At 39.0% G+C, this 20,600-nt stretch overlaps 1 protein-coding gene, 1 long non-coding RNA gene and 2 pseudogenes across 2 annotated transcripts in view; 2 read left to right on the forward strand and 2 right to left on the reverse strand.

The window, feature by feature from the left end:
* Positions 1–20,600, reverse strand: part of LOC149115133 (uncharacterized) — a 59,897-nt gene that overhangs the window by 7,315 nt on the left and 31,982 nt on the right. The window lies entirely within an intron of this gene.
* On the forward strand, positions 4,877–5,770 carry LOC149115134 (uncharacterized). Its single transcript, XM_089283891.1, has one exon. The coding sequence runs from the start codon at positions 4,877–4,879 to the stop codon at positions 5,672–5,674; it is 798 nt and encodes a 265-aa protein (XP_089140017.1). The 3' UTR covers positions 5,675–5,770.
* Positions 5,819–8,465, reverse strand: LOC149115135 (uncharacterized; annotated as a pseudogene).
* On the forward strand, positions 11,360–14,322 carry LOC149115136 (uncharacterized; annotated as a pseudogene).

Raw genomic sequence — 20,600 nt, forward strand, 5'->3', positions numbered from 1 at the left:
ACCTTATCTTGGTAAATGCGTACTCTAAATGGCCTGAGGTGGCAGGACCTATGAGAAGCACTGATGCAGCAGCTACTATCAGTGTCCTTTCCAACTTGTTCACCAGATATGGATTCCCAGAGCAAGCTGTCAGCGACAATGGACCCCCTTTCAATCAAAAGAATATGGGGATTTCTTGAGCTCAATGGCATACAGCACGTCTTGGTGTCACCATACCATCCTGCTGCCAGTGGCCAAGCAGAGCGTTTTGTTCAAACATTCACGAAATTTCTGCAAGCATCAGAAGGAGATGGAACTTTACATCTGCGTGTCCAGAACTAACTTTTGTTGTTCAGCCCGTGCGGAATTTGAGGAAGGAGGTGATATGTAGTACATTGTATACAGCGGTTATTGCCATGTTCGCGTGCTCATTATGGTATTCTCTTGTGTCCGCCATCTTGAGTTGCACGCATGGGTTCTTCCTCTCCAAAAACATAACAGGGGTGATATCACTTACTAAGATCTCCACATAGGCTAAGATCATTGTCTTGCAGGAAAAAAAAACATACCACAGACAGCTGTGAAAATAACAAATAATATAACAATTTTCATTTTTGCTTCACAAGATTACTTTGCAAGTGTAAATTAACAGGATTGACCTTGTTGCTAATACTGACTAACCTTAAATGATGTACAAAGATTTGAGGATCAGTTCATACTACCCACTGAAGAAAAATAATTTGGGTGAGATCTTTCCAATAATGGGCTATAATAAAGATGCTTGAAAAGCATAAAAATTACAGTTAACAGTACTACTTTAAAAATGACACAAGTACATAATATCAGACAAATTTGTATAACTGGGCAAACCTTGAACAAATTTAATCAGCGAAAATTGACAATGTTGTCCTTACATGCATTCTAACAAATAATCTCTCAGTCAGCCATGTTGGCATAATTTTATAGCCCTAAAAAGATTCCTAACCTTTCTTGAGACAAGTTTGATAGTCTTTCAGACACTGCATCACAAAGTCTCACTGATTTAATATTTTGCTTGCTTTTAGCCCTTAGGAAATCAGTCAGCATAATTTAGAAGATGCCAATAGCTCAGTGGATGTTTTTGGGGAAGGTATTTTTGGCATTTGCTGCAGAAGATTTATAGAGGGATCACTGTTGCTGTAAAGCAATTTAAAGATCGTGTTTCTCTCTAACTTGTTGAGCATGAAGCTTCCATTCTTGCCAAAATGGAACATCCAGGTAATATGGGTTGTACATAACAGAAATGACTGGAGTGACAGTAATAATAATAATAAGAAGAAGAACTTTATTAAAATCTCCTCAGAAAACCTATTTACAAATCTTCACACATTCCACTATCATAGACTAAAATAATAATAATAATAATAATATATTTCAATAGCGCTTATCCAGATCTGTTCAAAGCGCTTTACAGAAGTAAAAGAGCTTAAAAGAAAGTCCTATGAGATAAAAATACAGAGTACATGCTAGAGCAGGTGGGTAGGGGAGAAATATTGTAACAGCAAAATACATATGGTCATCATAATAATATACCAGTAGGCTGAGCAATTATAAACATTAAGGTACTACCATCTGATGCTTGCCCTCCCAGGAATGCTAACTCAGTTTTGTCTGAACTGTTGAAATAAAGAAAGACAAAAACTCAAGGTAGCTTCCCATGACTTTTTAGTGACTTAAAATTTTGAATTGGTGGTCTGATGTATAAATGTCATTTACTATCTACAAATGACAGTCCTGGTTCTTGTTAGAATTTAAGTGCCTAATCCTCCAGTACATATGATCTTAATTCATGAATTTATTGTTTTCGTCACATAGGTTTACTTCTATTGTTTGGATACTGTATTGATTCCAGGCCTTTTCTCCTTATAACTCAATTTCACGGGTTAAAGGGTCACTGTGTGACGTTTACATCTCTAGTACTTAAACACAACCATCTCCAGAGTGAATGGTGCCGAATCATTTATGAGTGTTCAGATGCCCTAATATACATTCATTCCAAGGGATACCTTCATAATGATTTGAAGGGTGACAATGTGATAATTAGTGATGACAATAACACTCTACACCCTGTAATAATAGATTTCGGTAAATCAACAACACTGTCCAAAGGGAAACTCTAGAAACTCTCACAGAGAGATCACGACAAGTATAGGAAATACCATAAGCATAAAGCCATTGAAGTCGTCAGAGGAACTCATTCCCAATCTCAAGCAAGTGACATATACGTATGTGGACTTCTGCTGTCTTTGTTGTGCAAACATAAGCCATATGAGGCTCTTCGTAAATTAGCAGTGTGGTGTATTAAGAGAAACCCAGAGAAGCGACCGCAAACACAGCAGTTGGCTACCGAGTTAAAAGCACAATATCAAGAGACAAATTTGTAAATTTCAACACCCTTAACCTTGCTCAAGTAAGCTCTTTTATATTCACACAAATAAGCTTTCTCACAAATGCAGTTTTGAGTGACAATGAAGTTAAATATGTATTCCCCATTGTTTCTTCATACTTCAAAAAGTTACTGATGGATAGCTTGTTCAATTCACTTCATGCTACACCTTGGAACAGCGTCAACTAGAATGCAGATATAGAAGAGAAACCCTCAATATGATGTGCAAAGTGTAGAAATTAAGCTTAGCTAAATATAAGTTACATCGATTGAAAAAATAAATGTTTACAAACTGAGCGAGCTCAGTCCAATTAGGGCTCGCTCACACTGCTGTCTCTCGCTTATTTTAAGAATTTTCACAAAGTTCATATTTTCTAGATTTCAAATACAAGTGAAACCCTTGATAGAAGGCAAACGTATAGAATTTCAGCTTAATTATAAGTTAGGAATAAGGTTAAATAAATGCTTACACAACAAGTGAGTTCAGTTCACTTAGGACACGCTCACAGCGTTGTCTTTTTTATGTATCTTAGCAGATTTTGAAAATTTTCGAAAGACAAAATTCATTTAGGTTATGTTGGGTAAGCTTTGACAACACATAAACTTAAGTTTCTTGTTAAGCACTGAGCATCTCGACAACACCATTTCAATGCGATAGAAGGAAAACGTTAATCAAAAGCAATGTCATAAATCACTGGTTACCTTAATCTAGAAGCCATCCAGTTGACCATGGAAGACCAGGAAACCAAATGAAGCTAACTAAGACTGGTCGCGAAATAGGTTCAACAAATTCAAGATGGCGTACAAGATGTCCGCGAATAGCATGCAATTTCTAAGCATAATCTGACGTCACTATAGAAACACACGAGAGTAAACAAAAAGCCACGCGACGCTGCTGGGGGGTGAAAATCTTTCTTGACCCACTCCTTAAAATACTCAAGGTCGCCAAAGCTAGGCACACTATACAAAGTCTCTTTTGAGCTCTTTTAGGGGCTTAAAAGCAGCCTTTTCCCACGAGGCTTTACACACAATACAATTGAACAATGAAGTTTTAGTTGAGTGCAAAAAAAATGGCGGCTAACAAAGTGTCTGAGTTTCGAGGTAAAAACCTAACTAATTTCTGGTACTTTTGCTCTGGTTTTTACACAACAAGATGCCAAATAGACGGAAAAATCAAACATATGTCGTTAATGTCTATAAAATTTGCTTTTATTTGGTGGTATTTTTGTATTGGTCCATGACAACGTCACTTGGTCCAAGGTATTTAAAGATGAAATACTGTAGTTTCACCACATGCGTTTGTTATTGACCGATCATGCAGACCATGCTGCAGACCAAATTTCAAGCTGTGTTTACTTTATTCCCTGACAGGCAATCGAAAAGCACTTGGATTTCCTCAAGAAACACTGTAGATTGTGTGGTAAAAGCTTAAAAAGGAATGGCAGAGAATATGGGAAGGAATTATTCGAAGCAGTTCTTAGTAGAAAGGTTCATGTTAACATAGCAAATACACGACTTTCATAATGGCGGATGGTGCAAGGACCTGGAAACAATTTTGCATGTAAACGAGGCCACAAAGGCCTCTCGAAGACGTAAACAAAGCGTGTATGAGGGCTTTAGGTTAAGTGTTGCCTTTGCGCGAAGACAATATCGTCAATTAAGGTCAATTACCGTTTAGTATACAGTACTTTAGAGATGCCTACACATTGCTACGTTCCAGCATGCACCAAGAAAGGTTATCGGGAGGAAGACGGGTCAAAAGTGTCGTACTTTCAATTTCCCAGCGAAAACATGTTAAAAAAGAAGTAGATACATGCTATCAGGCGAGACGAAGGAAAAGACTTTAAAATAAGCGAATCAACAAAGGTATGTTCCAGACATTTCAGAAAAGATTTGAAGAAGACTCTCGCCGGGAAAATTTGTCTCAAATCTGGCGCTGTACCATCGATATTTTCTTGGATTCGCACGTCGCCTCGCAAGAGAAAGCCACCGACAGAAAGGTACACGTGCGAACCAGTGGCATCAGCTTCCACTGCTTCTAGCTCAAGCAGATCGAATGCTTCTCTTGAGAGTCTCTCCCGGTTTGAAATGGAAAACCAAATGGAAGTATTGCTTTGACGTGCAGCGATGTTGAAATGGAGGCTATGAACTCGAATGAGTTGTCAGAAATGGAATCTTGTGATCATGACTTGGCGGAAGCCATCGCTGACCAAAACAAAAGAATTACAGATTTGGAACAGGAAATCGCTGACTTGAAGTCGCAATTACAAAGTGCTCAGCGTCAAATAACAAACCTCATGGAGAAACAATTTACACTTGAAAACTTAAAATCTAAGAACAATACAGCACCTTTTTACACTGGATTTAATAACTGGGATGTTTTTGAGGCCGTGTATAATTACCTTCATCCCAGCGAGCGAGGAGAAAATATTGTTTACTGTTGCTCTGCCAATGTTGAGGTCTCTGTCGATTATGACCAGGATCTGTCAGAAGAGTCTTTTACCAAAAAAAGGAAGAGCTAGGTCTTTGAGACCAGTGGACAAATTTTTTATTGTAATGTGCAGATTGAGACAAGGGTTTCACGAAGATCATTTGGCTCACCTGTTTAATGTGTCAACACCAACTGTAAGCAGGATAGTCATTACATGGATTAATTTTATGTATTTTAAGTTTGGACACATCAACATATGGCCTTCGAGGGAAGTTATAGACAAAACAATGCCTGAAGCATTCAAGAAAAAATATGGATCAACTCAGGTAATAATTGATTACACAGAAGTAAGATGTCAAATGCCCAGTAGCCTGCAACTGAATGGAGAACTATTCAGTAGTTACAAGAACCACACAACACTCAAGGGCTTGGTGGGAATTTCTCCTGGAGGAGCTATTACATTTGTGAACCAGTTGTATACTGGAAGTATCTCTGACAGGGAAATTGTCAGAAGAAGTGGCCTATTGGATTTGCCCTTTCAAGAGAAGGATTCAGTAATGGCAGACAAAGGATTTACCATTTCAGATTTGCTTCCTTTGGGTGTTTCCCTGAACCTGCCACCTTTTCTTGGGGGGTCAAATCAAATGCCAGCAGAGGACGTTGTTAAGACCCAGGAAATTGCAAGTCTGAGGATTCACATTGAACGAGCAATTAACAAGATTAAAAACTTTCATATCTGGGACCGAGTAATACCCCTTCACCAAATTGGTGTTGTCAACCAGATGTGGACAGTGTGTCCATTCTTGTGTAATGCACAGCTCAACATAATATCAATGTGATGGTGACAATGATACATAAAAGTCTTTATATTGACTATTGTATTCTTCTTAATTATTGAGCATTTCTTATTAAGGAAATTAATGTTACTGTTGAAATAAAAAATGCAAAATTTTATTTAATGCATGTGTGTTATGTGTGTTGTAATAAAAACTGTTAATGGACATTCCAGTTGATGTAGATTATCAATTCTCTTTATACTTGTTAACATAAAATTCACAGTAATAATGAAGTCTGCATATCTTGCCTATTTTCAAAACATTAAATATGTACATAATTTTCCTTGTTCAATGTATGAAAGGTTAAGGCTTTGATCTGATTTACACTTTTGCTACTGTTGCTAGGTTACCGTATGCTTGTTGCATGATGACCTGTGTACTGTTTGCAAGAAAGTCGAGTAAAAGAACACTACTTCAACACATCAACTGACTTTGTATTCTCTCTTTCGCCTGGCAGTAAATTTACAAAATGCTCCAGTATGTATTACAGTGGAATCCTGATTTTTGGAACCACCAAGGGAATTGAAAATTGGTTTGCGGAATCAAAGGTGAAAATGAAGTGTTCAACTAAGACAGGAAACAACTTGCGGTTTGAGTTATTGCGAGTTCCAATCATCAAGATTCTACTGTTGAGAGATCAGGATTCTACTGTATGAAGTTCATGAGAGACAAGAATATTTTCTGGAATGACACATTTCCTATTAATAACAAAGACATAATGGTTACTGAGAGTTTGTAAATTGCATCCACTGAGAATCTGACATCAAGTTGCACTTGTAGTTACATATTGTAACACCATACAACTGTCAGCACTGACTACCTGACAATTTCCATCATGCATTTTTGCAGATGCAAATTTGATAAAATGTGTGAAATAGTAAGACAACAACTTTTGTTTAAGGTTTCTCCAAAACATGGGGTCAAATGGTATTCTTTGGACATAAAGGCTCTTACTAGTATAAACTATGAAATCACACCATCTTGCTCCAGTTGCTGCCATTTGTCCCTGTACTTGTGCATAATAAGGGTGGTCTTCTTTTAATTTACATTCAGTGTCTGTTGTTTTCTCCATGAAAAACTTTGGATCAGAGCAAGCATCCAAGGGTGTCACATGGTGTTTTGTGTAGGGGCATTTTACTTTGGCAAGACCAAAATGATCCACACATCCAAAGTCAATTACTTGTGCATCTGGAGTTGCTCCAATTATTGGAATGCCCTGAGAGACAACAAATCCACAGGGCAAAACCTTAACTGGTGTTCTCCTGCTGCTCATAAATTTTTCATATTCTACCAGAGCTACTGGCTCGTACTTTTTCCCATGCTCCAAATATTTAGATGTCACTGGCTTGGGATTCAAAAGTGTCTCAGCAAAATGTTGATGATTTCGCTGCCGTTTTGAAATAAGATGAAACTTTGAGGCAGTAAATCGGAAAGACCACTCATCTCTCCATTTGGTGCACTCTGCTTGTTTTCTTGTTTCCTTTTCGGTTGAATTAATTTGCTCTTCATCCAGCCTCAGTGTATCAATGAGCTGCATTTCCTGTTCTGATAGGTTTTCAGGAATTGCCATGTTTTCAATGTTCCTTAATGGGAATCGTGGAAAATTCAGGCCTTCCTTATTTGGGACTTGCAGTCTGGGGATGCAATCAATTGATGCAGTGGCTTTAAAGTTTGACTCAGTGACTGCAGTTTGGTAGCACAAGTATGATCCAACCTGACATGGGCCAAATCTGGTGTCCCTGAAGTCATTATGTTCTGTTTCCACATCAGCCATTTGTGATAGACCCATATTGGGATCAATGTTCCTCAGTGTATTTTTAAGGACCTGTTCTGCATTTTTGTCATGTCCAGTTTTCATTCTTGCTTCATACAAGAGGCACTTTAAACCTGATCATGACCTCCCATCGTCATCTTTGATTTTGTTTACTTGCACTTCTATTATTGGCTGTGGGGTAATGTTTGCACCCTCACCTTTCTTGTGCCATTGCTGCAATTGTGATGTGCAGGCCAAAGGTACATGCTCGTCGTACTCTTCAGATAAATCTTTTGTGGTGGCACAGTTAAACAATGAGAACTTGCACAATTTAAACATTAAAGCCAACACATGGTTACAAAATCCCACCTTGCCTGCTACACAAGAACAACACGCACTCCTCACTTCGCCAGATAAGATGCAAAGGGCAATCTGTAAAGTATGTGGCTGGTCATGCTTTCTAAAGCTGTGACAGCACTTGCTTTTAACAAAAAAATACCGCTGATCACTTGTACACTGAATATCCTCGAGATATTCATCATCCAGGAACCGTTTTGCTTTTATCAAGGCTGTTGGGAGGGTGTGGTGTTCTTTGTCAGCGATGGATTTTCCAGACTTCATGATGTGGCGGTTCATTTCGAGTCTTGTAAACATGGGCATCTTTTCCAGCGAAGTACTCCAACCGTCGACGGGAAATTGCACTGAAACACCATCCTCGCTCGAAATATTGGTACTGGTACTCGATCGTTCTTTTCTGCGACTGTAAATCTTATCTGGATCCGGGTCAACAACATCTTTGTCTTTACCCATTCGGATGTACTCGTGCACTCGTTTCACAAGCTCTGCTTTCGTTTTCAGACCTTTACACGAATCACCACGGCACTTAAGCTACAGTTGAAGTTCTGCGGTTTTTAGCTCTTCAGGCTTTTGACCGAGGAGAGAAGCACCTGGAATGTCATCTTCTGTGAGCAATATCGCATTTGAAGAGTTACCGTGTAAACCACTCGAAGAGGACGCCATACTGCAATAAACAAACGTGACGCTTTGAGGCCTTTGTGACCTTGTTTTCATGCTATTATCCCCAGGTTCCGCGCTACGTCCGCCATTATGAAAGTCGTGTATGATACTACTGATGTACATCCTGAAAAGTTGTGTGCAGCATACAGAGCAAAGTTATATCGGTTAAGTTGTTTGAATGAAGAAGATGAGGCTGTGGTAGGGATCAAATCAAAGGAGACCTATGGTCAAACTTGTGGATTAAGTAATCTAGAGATGAAACATGTTGACGAACTTGCAATTATTGGTGTATTTTTAAAGGCTGTTAAAACAAGCGGGGTTCATACAACGCAAGGTCGCACTTATCTAAAGCGTAGGCTTTTTTGGTTGGCTTTCATTGCACACATATTACAGAATAGCTGGGGTGGCAAAATTGCAGTTGAACGTGGAGTGGTAAAGGCTAAGGGTTCCTGGGTCACACAGGACACTCCTGCCAAAAAAATTAATAGACTACTCCCCCCCCCCCCCCCCCAACACACACACACACCCAGATCTTGATGTTGATGTTTGTCTGCCTGCTGGGAAGATTTGCATGTATTCAAGTCGTACAAGCTTACAGACCTTTTTCATTGCACTTCACTCAACGCTATGGGTAAGGTTTCTTATGAGACAGCACTTCTAATCCAATGAGGAACTGCTTGTCTCTATATATATTGCACATAAAATACATCAAAATAGGTAGCCTCTTCTGCAAGCATTTTCAGTGTTGATCCAAAAATCTGTCCACTCATAAACATGTACTCCTACAAACTCACAGGAGGTTTCTTTCCCTTTGTTATCTTTTTAATCAGGAAGCAAAAGTGTAAACACAAGACAGGGTAAAAATCGTTTAAGCTTATCCAAATCAAGTATTTGGGAATTTTTTTCCAAGTTTATGTGCATTTCACATCCCACTCAGAGTTCAGTTCAATATACTAGAATAAACAAGGCAAGTGTAGAGAGCAGATGTAAGCTGTTTAACTTGCGCAAGAACACTGGCTAGAACGCATGCCAGTGTTGTGAAATTATTCTCAGGGTTGTGGAAAGAGAATTGCTGAAAGCAGCAAAACGACAGATGAACACTAGATCACCAACTGGAGATGCTGCAATGCGTCCCAACAGTTACACTGACAGGAATCTACCAGCAAATCATGGCGTTCTTTGTTTCTAGGCAGACAGACAAGTGGTGATGACCAAAGAGTGTTGAGAGTAACCCCTATTTGTGATCAAATCGAATCTGGTAAGAATATCGACGGAGAACGAACAGTCATCAAAGTAAGTTCCTTCTTTGTTTATGTTGTGATGTTCAAGCTTATGCGTGAGTGATTTTTCACTTTCATGTTGTTTGATGAGTCAACGTCCATGTACCAAAATTAAGTACGTTTCTGACTAGGTAAACAGAATTTATCCCAACAAAAGTCAGACATTTTTCACAGTTGAAACTCCAGACATAGAGATCTCCTTTACCCACATGATCAGGACTCAACGTGGGAATTAAGTTTTATTATGATAAGAAGAATTCAGTTCGGCACATTGGTCGTATAAGCTCCAAATCATTACCGTTTCGCTGTATTAATTTAATGTCTTTTTTGACATCCCTAGAAAAGTAGCTGTTTTGAAAAGGCATTATCGAAAAAGTAAAGAAATTCATGAAGAAATCTGAGGAATCATATCATTTTCTTCCAAAACTTTTAAGGGGCTTCCCATGTTCACTAGATTCCTTTAAAATGTTGCATATAAATTCAAGTATTTCTTAACCTTGTTTCTAGAGGTTCCCTTGAGAATATCCCTCAACTAAACAAACAAGTGAAAAAAAAGTTCCTGGTTCCCTTAAATTTCTTGTTTCTCAAAACCCCTGGGGAAGGAAGTCATTATAACATGCTCTTGTAATAGAAATTTACCAGTTGTTTGAAAGTATTAGGATATAGCATGAAACATAATATGTAAAGTTAGTATATTTAGTGAAATTTCCAGAGAAGAATATAAAAATAGGATGCTATGTTGATTGTTCACCACACTAGGTGCTGAATATAACATTTCTGTAGCTTAGTTACTAAGCTCGCCATCCTTGCCATCTTGGCAAGTAATAAACATGGTGGACAGTTGCTGAATGAAATTTTTGCTTATTCAAAAGGAAACACTCCAAGTTCAATATGTTGGAAAGCATGGGGAATTTTTAAAATGACAACTGTTTCCCTTAAAGAAGATTTCTGGTCCATACTGCTTAGTCTCAGCACCGTAATGTTTATGAATTTATTTTTCGCAGAGTCTTGCTTGCTTGTTTTAATTTAATGCCTAACTTTATGAGTAAATTGATTCACAAACAATGTACATTGAAGAAAGCTTTTCGTGGCTGTATATAAGAAAACAAGCGAACAATCGCATCTGTAGTTCCTTACTGTAGTCCGTTATTTCATAGTTTCTAATATTCACTGAGTACTAAAACAATTATTCACCTTGGCCTTAGTGAACATTGGATTGAAGTTATTTTGTATAGTCGGCCTATATTTTCTACGTCAATATTTGGTAACAGTTTCCGTTGATCATTGGTCTGAACGTAGATATTTTACCTTAAAGACGACCAAAAAACGTGAATAGAGTTCCGCCATCTTGGAAAAATACAAGCTGCGTTACATTGGTCAGCAGTGTGATGTGACGTAGGAACGTTAAAGGGATTTTTCGCGGGATCTTTGAAACATGCTCTCTTGCCCGCTCTCTACCTTGCGTTCGCATAGTGTTCATTAGAATATCTGAAAAAGCCTTGCTTTCTTTATATGTGAGGGTTTCTAGAAAATGGTGAACTGTTGTGTCCCTGGATGTACGAATTATTCAGCAAAAAGTAGTAAAACAGCAGACATAAGCTACCACAAGTTCCCATCGGACAAGCAGCGAAGGAAAATATGGATGGAGAGGATATGCCACCAGTGCAATACAGCTATGTTTGCAGTGCCCATTTTTTGCCAAGCTGTTTCGAGGTCAATATCCATTCGCAGATTACGGGACAGAAGTGTAAACGAAGACTGAAGGAGGACGCTGTACTGTCTGAGTTTGATTATGGGCATGAGGCCAAAAAACCACGATTGTCAAGCAAAAATTGCCTTGAACGACGAAGACATGAAGAAGTTAGTATTCTATAATATTCTACATGCTTTCATTTCTGCTGCATACGTCTCGTTGTCCAATTTAATACACACTGCCATTTGTCTGCCTAATTCAGCTGATCTAATGCTTGTTTATTGGTATCATGAGAATGAGGATCTGTCCTAGCGAGAACATGCTTTGTTTTGATTTTTCAATGCTTTGATAGTGTTCTTGAAAAATTGTGGCGGCAAATCATCACAGGGTATAATTAAACTGGCCTACTGATTATCAAACGCCTATGCTCTTATTTATTGATTGCTTTGTTTATTTGTCAAAATAAAGGTCACCCTTTTTACACCTGACCTTCTGCTTTGTTCTAATTCATCATCCACAAACTAACTAGGAATATAATACAGCAAGCTATGTCTTGTTGGTTTTGTTCTCCCATCAACAAAATTACTTCAATATTCATATCGGGGCAATAAATTTTTTATAATGGTTTTCCACTCACAGTTCCTTTGTTTTGTTATTATCCTTCTCAAGAGAAAAATGTTGTGCTGGACTATTCTACATGTACATGTATATAACTGAAGTGCAATTCCCATTCGAAAAGAGGAGAACTAGAATCTATACACTTTTTCACTTTTTTGTTAGGCTGTTGTAGAACTATTACTGACTGCCCAAAATGATGACAGCTCTTCCCAAGATGGTTTAATAAGTAATGAGGAATCTGTCCTTGGTGATAACAAACCTAACCATGACCCCCCTGCACGACCACAGATGCATGACATTGGAATTCAATGCTGTTTTGACCCTATATGCTATAAAACTGTTGAAACTCAAACAGATCAAATGGGTAATGCATCTAACAATGTTTCTAAGAGGACAAGCAATGAGCTTCCCTTACCTGGTCAAGATGGGGCACATGTTTCATTCCATGCAGAAGAATCAAAAGTTAAGCATGACCACAGTTATGCCATGCAGCCACCCCCTTATGTAATTTTCCCTACATATGAGGATGACAGCTTCAATGCTATCTCACGACCTCCACTGTATGAAGTAGTTGTTTTGAGAACAACTACTGAGGATGATGAAAGTGTTCTGGGCAATGAGAATGGTGATGACAGCGATGATGATGATGATGATGAGGATGATGAGGACGATAGAGATGATGAAGACCTAGATCCCCATTGGTTACCTGGTGAAGAAAAATGTACTGATGACGACAACTTATTGCCTAAAGATGAAAATGATGGGGACTGTACATCTAGCACACCCGACTGTGAAAATAAATACCTGGTGTTTCATTCATGTCTCAATAAGTTGCTAAAAAGGTGTCCAGACTGTGGAGATGTGATAATACAACATGAGAGGAAAACAATTGGTAGCATGCTATCAATTAAGTTAGCCTGCAACAGTGGCCACATCACTTACTGGGATTCACAGCCAGTGGTGAAAAAGAAACCCTTGGGTAACCTGTTGATGGCAGCATCCATTCTGTTCGCTGGTAACACCTTTGCTGCTATCAGTTGCTTCGCCTCATGTTTCAATCTCCAGTTTTTTAGCGAAAGTGTTTATTACAACACACAACAAAAGTATTTGATTCCTGTTGTTAATGAGGCATGGGAGGCTGAAAGAAGATGCCAAATTGAAAAGCTTAAAGGGAAGGCAGTTGTCAATCTTGATGGTAATGGCCATTGTGACAGTCCAGGACACTGCACCAAGTACAGCACCTACACACTCATGGATGATGACACTGGGGATGTTGTAGCTTTTAATGTTGTTCAGGTTTCTGAGGTCACATCATCTAATGCTATGGGAAAAAAAGGCTTTTCCAGGTGCATAGAAATGCTGGAAAGTAAAGATGTCAACATTAGTAGGATTGCAACAGACCGTCATGTGTCCATCAGCAGTTCCATGAACAAAGACCACCCAACTATTAATCACCAGTATGATGTTTGGCACCTCTCTAAGTGGGTGGTAAAGAAGCTCACAAACAAAGCCAAACAAAAGGGTTGTGAGGAGCTATCCCCATGGATACAGTCTATTGCTAATCACCTCTGGTGGTCTGCTGCAACCTCCAATGGTAGTGTGGATCTTTTGCATGAAAAATGGAAATCAGTCTTGAATCACACTACCGACAAACATAAGTGGTCAGGGAACACCCACTTTCATGAGTGCAGTCACAGATGCATTTCATTCTCTGAAGCTAAGAGAATCTGGTGGCTCAAACCAGGTACCCCAGCTCAGTTAGCTTTGGAGGAAGTGGTCCTGAACACTAAGCTCTTGAAAGATCTGGCTAAGCTTACTGACTTCTGCCACACTGGCAGACTTGAGGTCTATCACTCGATGATGCTCAAGTACTGCTCAAAAAGGGAACATTTTTCATACCAGGGCATGGTTGCCAGGATTCAACTTGCTACAATTGACAACAATGCAAACATTGGCCGTAATCAAGCTCGAGTACAGGTAGGAGAACATGCAGGTGAGGCACGCTACAAGATGTGCTTTCCAAAAGCCCATAAGCGATGGGTTATCAAGCCAATTAGTGAGAAGAAATCATAGTTATTTGTCAGGTATGATTTCAGAGGTTATCAAGCGGTGCGAGGAAGGGAATGCAGTTGCCCAGCCTTTGCCTGTTCAGCTACCAAAGAACATTGCTTCAGAGCCAGCACCACTTAAGGCAGACTTGATACAACAACATCGGTCAAGATTTAACTAATGAAAATAGTCTTATGTAGCTTTAGAAGTACCAGTTATTTTTTCTTCATAATTAATTTTGGAGAATAGTGATACTGAAGAATCATTATCCTTAGTCTTTGACTCTAACTGGTAAACACAAAACATAAAAACCCATAAATATTCTAGTATACATCAATGCCAAAAGTAAAGTAAAATTTTTTTGGACCAAGTAGTCAGTTAATTTACCAATGAAAGTAATATATACCCATTGAGAAAATGAAAACATGAACAAAATGATGCCCATTCACTGGAAACAAAAATATATATGTGGTACAGTAACAGTAAAAACTCAAGAGCTTGGTTATGTGATCATTTAATCGCTATTCTGTGTTTCACGCCTCCTGCGAAGCAATCATCAGGCTTTTACTGTTATTCACTGCTCTAGTTCAGCTATTGAGTACTTTGTAGATGAGAATTTCACTCCATTTTTTGGTTATATGGTACAGTATATATGAGAGAGGCCTAAGTAAATAATTATTAAGTATTTATATATCATTTCAATATTTTCAACTTATAAATAGTTTTAGGGTAAATCCACATCACTCATCTGCATACCAAAACCCTTCAAAGGCAAACTCTTCTTCTGGTCCAGGTGGAGGATAGAAGTTACGAATGCACATAACAGCACAAGATGGAAGAACCACCCTTACCTCTTTCCCTAAAATCCCCCAGCACCATCGGGCCAGTTGCCTGTAGGCTATATGTCTAAATAGTTTATGTTCTGGCCCATCATAAGGATCTTTGTATTGCTGCTTGTATTGAAACCAAGCAGTCTGCAATACCCATCTGTTGATACTGGATAAAACCCTGGGTGTTGGGTTATACATGGAGGCTCCTCCTGGCATTTGCCACTTGTGACTGCCTCAATATTTTTATTTTTGACTGCCTCAATTTCTTGGCAGCAAATGCATGCCTCCACTCGTCCCATAATCTGGCACTTGAACACCTGAATTATAAGCAAAAACGCAATATCACATTGAGTTGTGTTCACCAAAAAAAAAAGAATAAGAAGGAAAAAAAGGATTTAGACTAGTGCATAAACAAAATTAGCAGTGTACGAGTTGGTGAAGCAAGCACCCCTTTAAAGAATTCGTAGTAAGTACGAGTTAAACATGTATTTCGGTAACATTCCTGATCTGTAATGCAAATTATTAAAGTTATAAATGATCTATGTTGTAGTCAAAGGAATGCTTCAAATTGACAACATAACCAGATGTTACAACCAGACCGAGAAGGAAATTAAATCGTGCTCCCAGAGTTTTATTTTTTTGGTTGATCTGCATAAACATAAGCAGAAAGCGACACCGCGGTAAACAAACAGGCTTCGATTTTTTTTTTAACTTTAGTAACCTCCTAGTTTAGTTTTCACTGTTTTAGGAGTAATTAATTGATTAAAGCTCGGGGTTTCACAACTCAATTTGGCTGGAATTGTCCAATGCAAAAAGGAAAACCTCCTTGGAATAAATTGTTAAATAGTGCAAAATTTATCACAAAGATGTAATAAATTTGCTCACGGCATTTAAGCTTAAATCGACCTAAACCGACAAACGATGCCACATCATTCAGCGTTAAGTTCATTTTATTTCACATTACAGTCATCCAACTTAGTACAATGAATCAATCGATTACAACAACACTACATACCAGTCTGCATTCTCAAGTCGAGGATTTGCACCTTCTTCGTCGCTTTCCATAGGCCCCTTGCCTGACAGGCTTTCAGCTTCATCTGAGTTGATATGCGGTTCAAACTGATATGGCTGAATGGTAAGCCTTTCACCGTCTTGTTCATCGTCGAAATTATCGAAAGAAGACCCAGCTTCAGACATAATTCAAACCTGAATTCAGCAATATTTTGAACTTGACCTCACTAAATGTAAAGTACACAACTGGAAGATGCGGAAGGATCAAATTGCTTTGACGATTTGACCCCATACGATGATACGCTGACTGACTTCTGAGCAGGCAATCCGTTTCCAAGATGGCGGATTTCTAATCGCATTTTAAGTCAACTTCAGTAGCAGAATTACTCTCTAATTTGTAAGATAGAGCAACGGGAATAGGAAAATTCGAAGCAACGATGGTTGGCCTTTCTTTTGAAAAATCCTTATTTTTGCACCAAAGTTCCCCTTTAATGTCCGATTATTTGCCAAAGGCGTAGAATTGTTAAATATTACTATTTTCTGATGATATATTTCTCTGTCACAGGCTTTCATTGGATATCCTAACTCCAACAAAGTGAGGGAATTTGTCTGTGAGTCTGACACTGAGAGGGCAATTGTGAAAAACGTTGTGTTTAAGAACGAGAAAGCAGTTGCAAGGGCTGTTTGGAAGAATGAAGACATGAAAGAGCAGGTATTTCTTGAAGTCCTTAGTGAAGTTAAAACTGAAGTGAAACATTATGCCAAGGACCCTAAATGTCTGTTAAAGGTTACCAATCCAGCTGTGGTGACTTCCTTTAATACGTAACCTGAATGACCTTTTCATGCATATCATGTAACGTGTCTTCTTTGTGTAAAATGACTGCCCAATTACAAACATTTTTTAACCATCCGAAAGTAATGGCTACCCGAAAGTAACGGCTACCTGAAAGTAGTGGCTCCTTGGGCCTGCTAAATCTGAAAGTAACGGGGGCCGTTACTTTCGGAATTCTACGGTACCTAATAGAGAGGAAAAATCACTTGAGACCTGAAAACTCTGATCAAAATGGTTAAATCCAACGTGTTTTGCAGGGCTATAAGCTTGCCACAAGAGGCAAATTAATGTCTTGTTACCAATGTGCAGGCATCCGAACACAGCTGCTGGCGGCTCATGGCATCACCGCTCGTTACTTGCATGTCACACTCACACGCTTACTTGTTTTGCTTTCTTTCCCATGGTTTTCGAGGAAAAGAGAGACTGCTCGCAGTCTACACACCATCATAAAGCTCTGCTGATCAGCAATCCTAAAGAAAGAGTTCATGCAAGCTGACATGGCATATGTGGGGCCACACACACGAGGAATGTGATCAATACGGAAAAACCCTTTCCCTCTTCTTCTCACTTGTCAATTTATTTAGTGCACCACTTTAATAAATAATAATAATAATAAATAAATATTTATATAGCGTCTATCCATGCCTGCTCTAGGCGCTGTACAATTCGCCAAAATGATCTGTACTAATCTTAATAATTAAAAATGTGCATTTAAGAAAGTAATAGAAAGTAAAAATCGCTAAGAATAATAAGTTTTCTTAAGAAGATGAGTTTTGAGTTTAGATTTAAAAGAACTTAGATTGTCACATGAGTGGATAGAAACAGGTAGACTGTTCCAGAGTTCAGGAGCGGAAACAGCAAAAGCTCGAGAACCATATGTCTTCAGGTGAAAATTCGTGGGGTTAACAAGTAATAAGTGTGATGATCGGAGGATTCTGGAAGGTTGGTAGTACGCTACTAGATCTTGAATGTAGACAGGAGATTGTTGATGAAGAGCCTTAAAGGTAAGTAACATAATCTTGAATTTAATGCGTTCAGAAATAGGAAGCCAGTGTAATTCTTTCAGTATTGGAGTGATGTGGTCGTACTTTCGGGAACAGGTGATAAGTCGGGCAGCGGCGTTCTGAAGAGACTGGAGCTCTTTTAAAGCACACTTCAGTACATTGTACAAAAGAGAGATGCAGTAGTCGAGTTTGGAAGACACAAAAGCATGGACCAGGATCTCGGTGGTTTTCGTAGATAAGAATTTCCTTATCCGGGAGATGTTGCGCAGATGATAAGAGGCTGATTTACAAATAGAACTGATATGCGGAAGCGCAATAGCCCTTTAAATTTAATGCTTAACTTTTTTATTTGCATTCCAATGTAATCTAACGCGGATGCTGTGCAATTTCGGGCCGAAACTACCGTCCAAAATTTTGCCTCACATGTTGGTTTATTTAATTATTAATAACATCCAAATAAAAAACTGTGGAGCTCTACTTTTAGGCCTGGCTAAATCTATATATTATTTCTTCTACACACAAGATGCTATTTGTTGAGCAAGGCACCACAAATCTGTCTGCACCTTTTCCATACATTGAGGCTACAATCAATGGCCATCCTTAAAGGAATGCCATGCTTAAACAACTTCCTCCAATATTCAAGGATCTCAATTGCCAGTATGACTTTGTCACAAATGTTAAAAACTCCTTTCAAAAGCATGCAAATTGCAAATAATGTTTGATTTAGAGCCATACAGTTAACAAGACAAATTAAACAAAAAAATGATTACTCTTAAAATAAAATATGTTAAATCAAAGAATACAAGCCGGGTTGCCAATGACCTAGTTTAAGAATTAACAAATTGAATACAACCAATGATATTATAGATATATTGGTTCAGTTAAGGCCTTAAAGTACTGTATTTTGATTCCCAGCTTTCGCCATTTAACAGCATCATCAATATATCTGTGTATTCCAAAATGCAACTGAAGGACAACTTCAAATGTTCACTGATATCATGTCACCACAACATTAATATTGTTATCATTATTAATATTATGATCCTCGCACTGGGGCTATGTGGCGTAGAGGCACGTCTCCCGGGTGGCGGATAGGGGAGCCCTCCCTTAGGGGGGTTGCACCCAAATAATACAGAATAGGGTACTGCGGACCAACATAGCCTTGGACAGGGACAAGTCTGACTCCAAACCCTAGTAGATGGAGCCTGTCAGCCTTGGTAGGTAGTCTGTCTAGGAGAAGGAAAACTCCAATTCCAAACTATGGGTAGATGGAACTTGTTTGCCTTGGAAGGCAGTCTGTCTAGGAAAAGGAAAACTCTGATCTCAAACCAACTGGTCCTCCTGGTTGAGGGTTGGACATAAGGCTAACAACCCTATTCTAGAAAACACATCCATTTTACAGAAACAGGAACAGAGGAAATCAACACTACTGGGTGTGATGGGCTTCCAGAGTCATCGCAAGATACTCATATGAACATCATGGGTGAAAGCCGAAAGGAAATCAATGACAGGAGGATGGAGGTCCTGAGCACCAAAACCAAGACCAGAATTGAATTCTGGAACGTGAGGATGATGTATGAGACAGGAAAGCTGCTACAAGTTACAGCAGAGATGAGATGCTACAATCTGCACATTCTTAGAATTAGCGAAATCAGATGGACAGGATCAGGCAGGTATAGAACCAACACAGGAGAGACGGTGTTATATAGTGGTGGAGAGGACGACCAACACCACGAGGGATTCACCATCATCCTGAGGAAAGGAATGGAGAAGTGCCGTGTGGGGGACTTGCATTTTTCAAAATTGATCTCCTGCAATGGCCTTCGTCGTAAAACGTGTCGCCGTATTTCTGGACATCAAACTTGACAGAAATTTTCCAAAACAACCAATAGGAATATCGACAAACCCTCACACAGTTTTGATGATTGATGCCTCGTGAATGATATAATGCAGTAGCTTTGTTGATGTGGTCGAGTTTGATACCCGACAAATTCGCTCAATGGAACGTCGGTTGTTTCGCGCTTTTAGGTCGTGCTTGCCTTATGATTAAAAAAAATTGAGGCAAAACAATTTTTATCGAATAGAGCATTCTATGACCTTTGCATTGATATATAATTTGTAGTGGTTGTCTTTAAGACAGTGTGGTAATATTTTTTTCGCTAAGGACACCCGCGAAGGTTTACAGTAACCTTAAGCCAATGAAAGATGGTTCAAGTGGTGAACTAAGAAAGCTACGATACACTTTAACATCACTTAAGATCATTAAAGGCAATGGATCAACTGGATTTTGAAAGATTTATGACTGCCTTAGGAGAGCACAAGCTTCATGACCTAACCATGGTTGAATGGCAGAAATCTATTTAAGCAGAAAAGGAAGTCCCTGGCTATGACAAGTTCCTTGAGTTCCTTGATCTCCGAGCAACTGCCACTGAACTTGCACCTCATGAAACAGGCCCAAAGAAACCTCACATTCCTCCTGGAAGGTCACCAAAGTCACCTCCTTCAAAGTAGTTTTTAGTGTATACTGCAAACACCAAAGTTAAGTGCACAGCCTGCAATGGATCAAAACACAACCTTGCTTATTGCCAGTCCGTCAAAGCAAAATCACTTTCTGAGAAGCGGAACTTTGTTATGGAACAAGGACTTTCTTTTAACTGTCTGAAGGCAAAGCACACAAGTAAACAGTGCCCTTCACCAAATTGTTGTCTGAAATGTGGCAAGCAACATCACACCTTTCTTCATCTCGATGATTCTAGGGATGCAGTCAATCAAGACACATTGGAAACAGCAAAACCGGATACTCTCACGGTTTCAGCACCTGGTACTTCAAACATCACTGGCC

Source organism: Orbicella faveolata, unplaced genomic scaffold (genome assembly GCF_042242905.1).
Source record: "Orbicella faveolata isolate gen_17 unplaced genomic scaffold, um_ofav_v1 contig_13, whole genome shotgun sequence".
Classification (NCBI taxonomy): Eukaryota; Metazoa; Cnidaria; class Anthozoa; order Scleractinia; family Merulinidae; genus Orbicella; species Orbicella faveolata.

What these genes read in the sequence shown, in the direction of transcription:
- LOC149115134 (XM_089283891.1), top strand. Translation starts at nt 4,877, where the DNA reads ATGACCAGGATCTGTCAGAAGAGTCTTTTACCAAAAAAAGGAAGAGCT.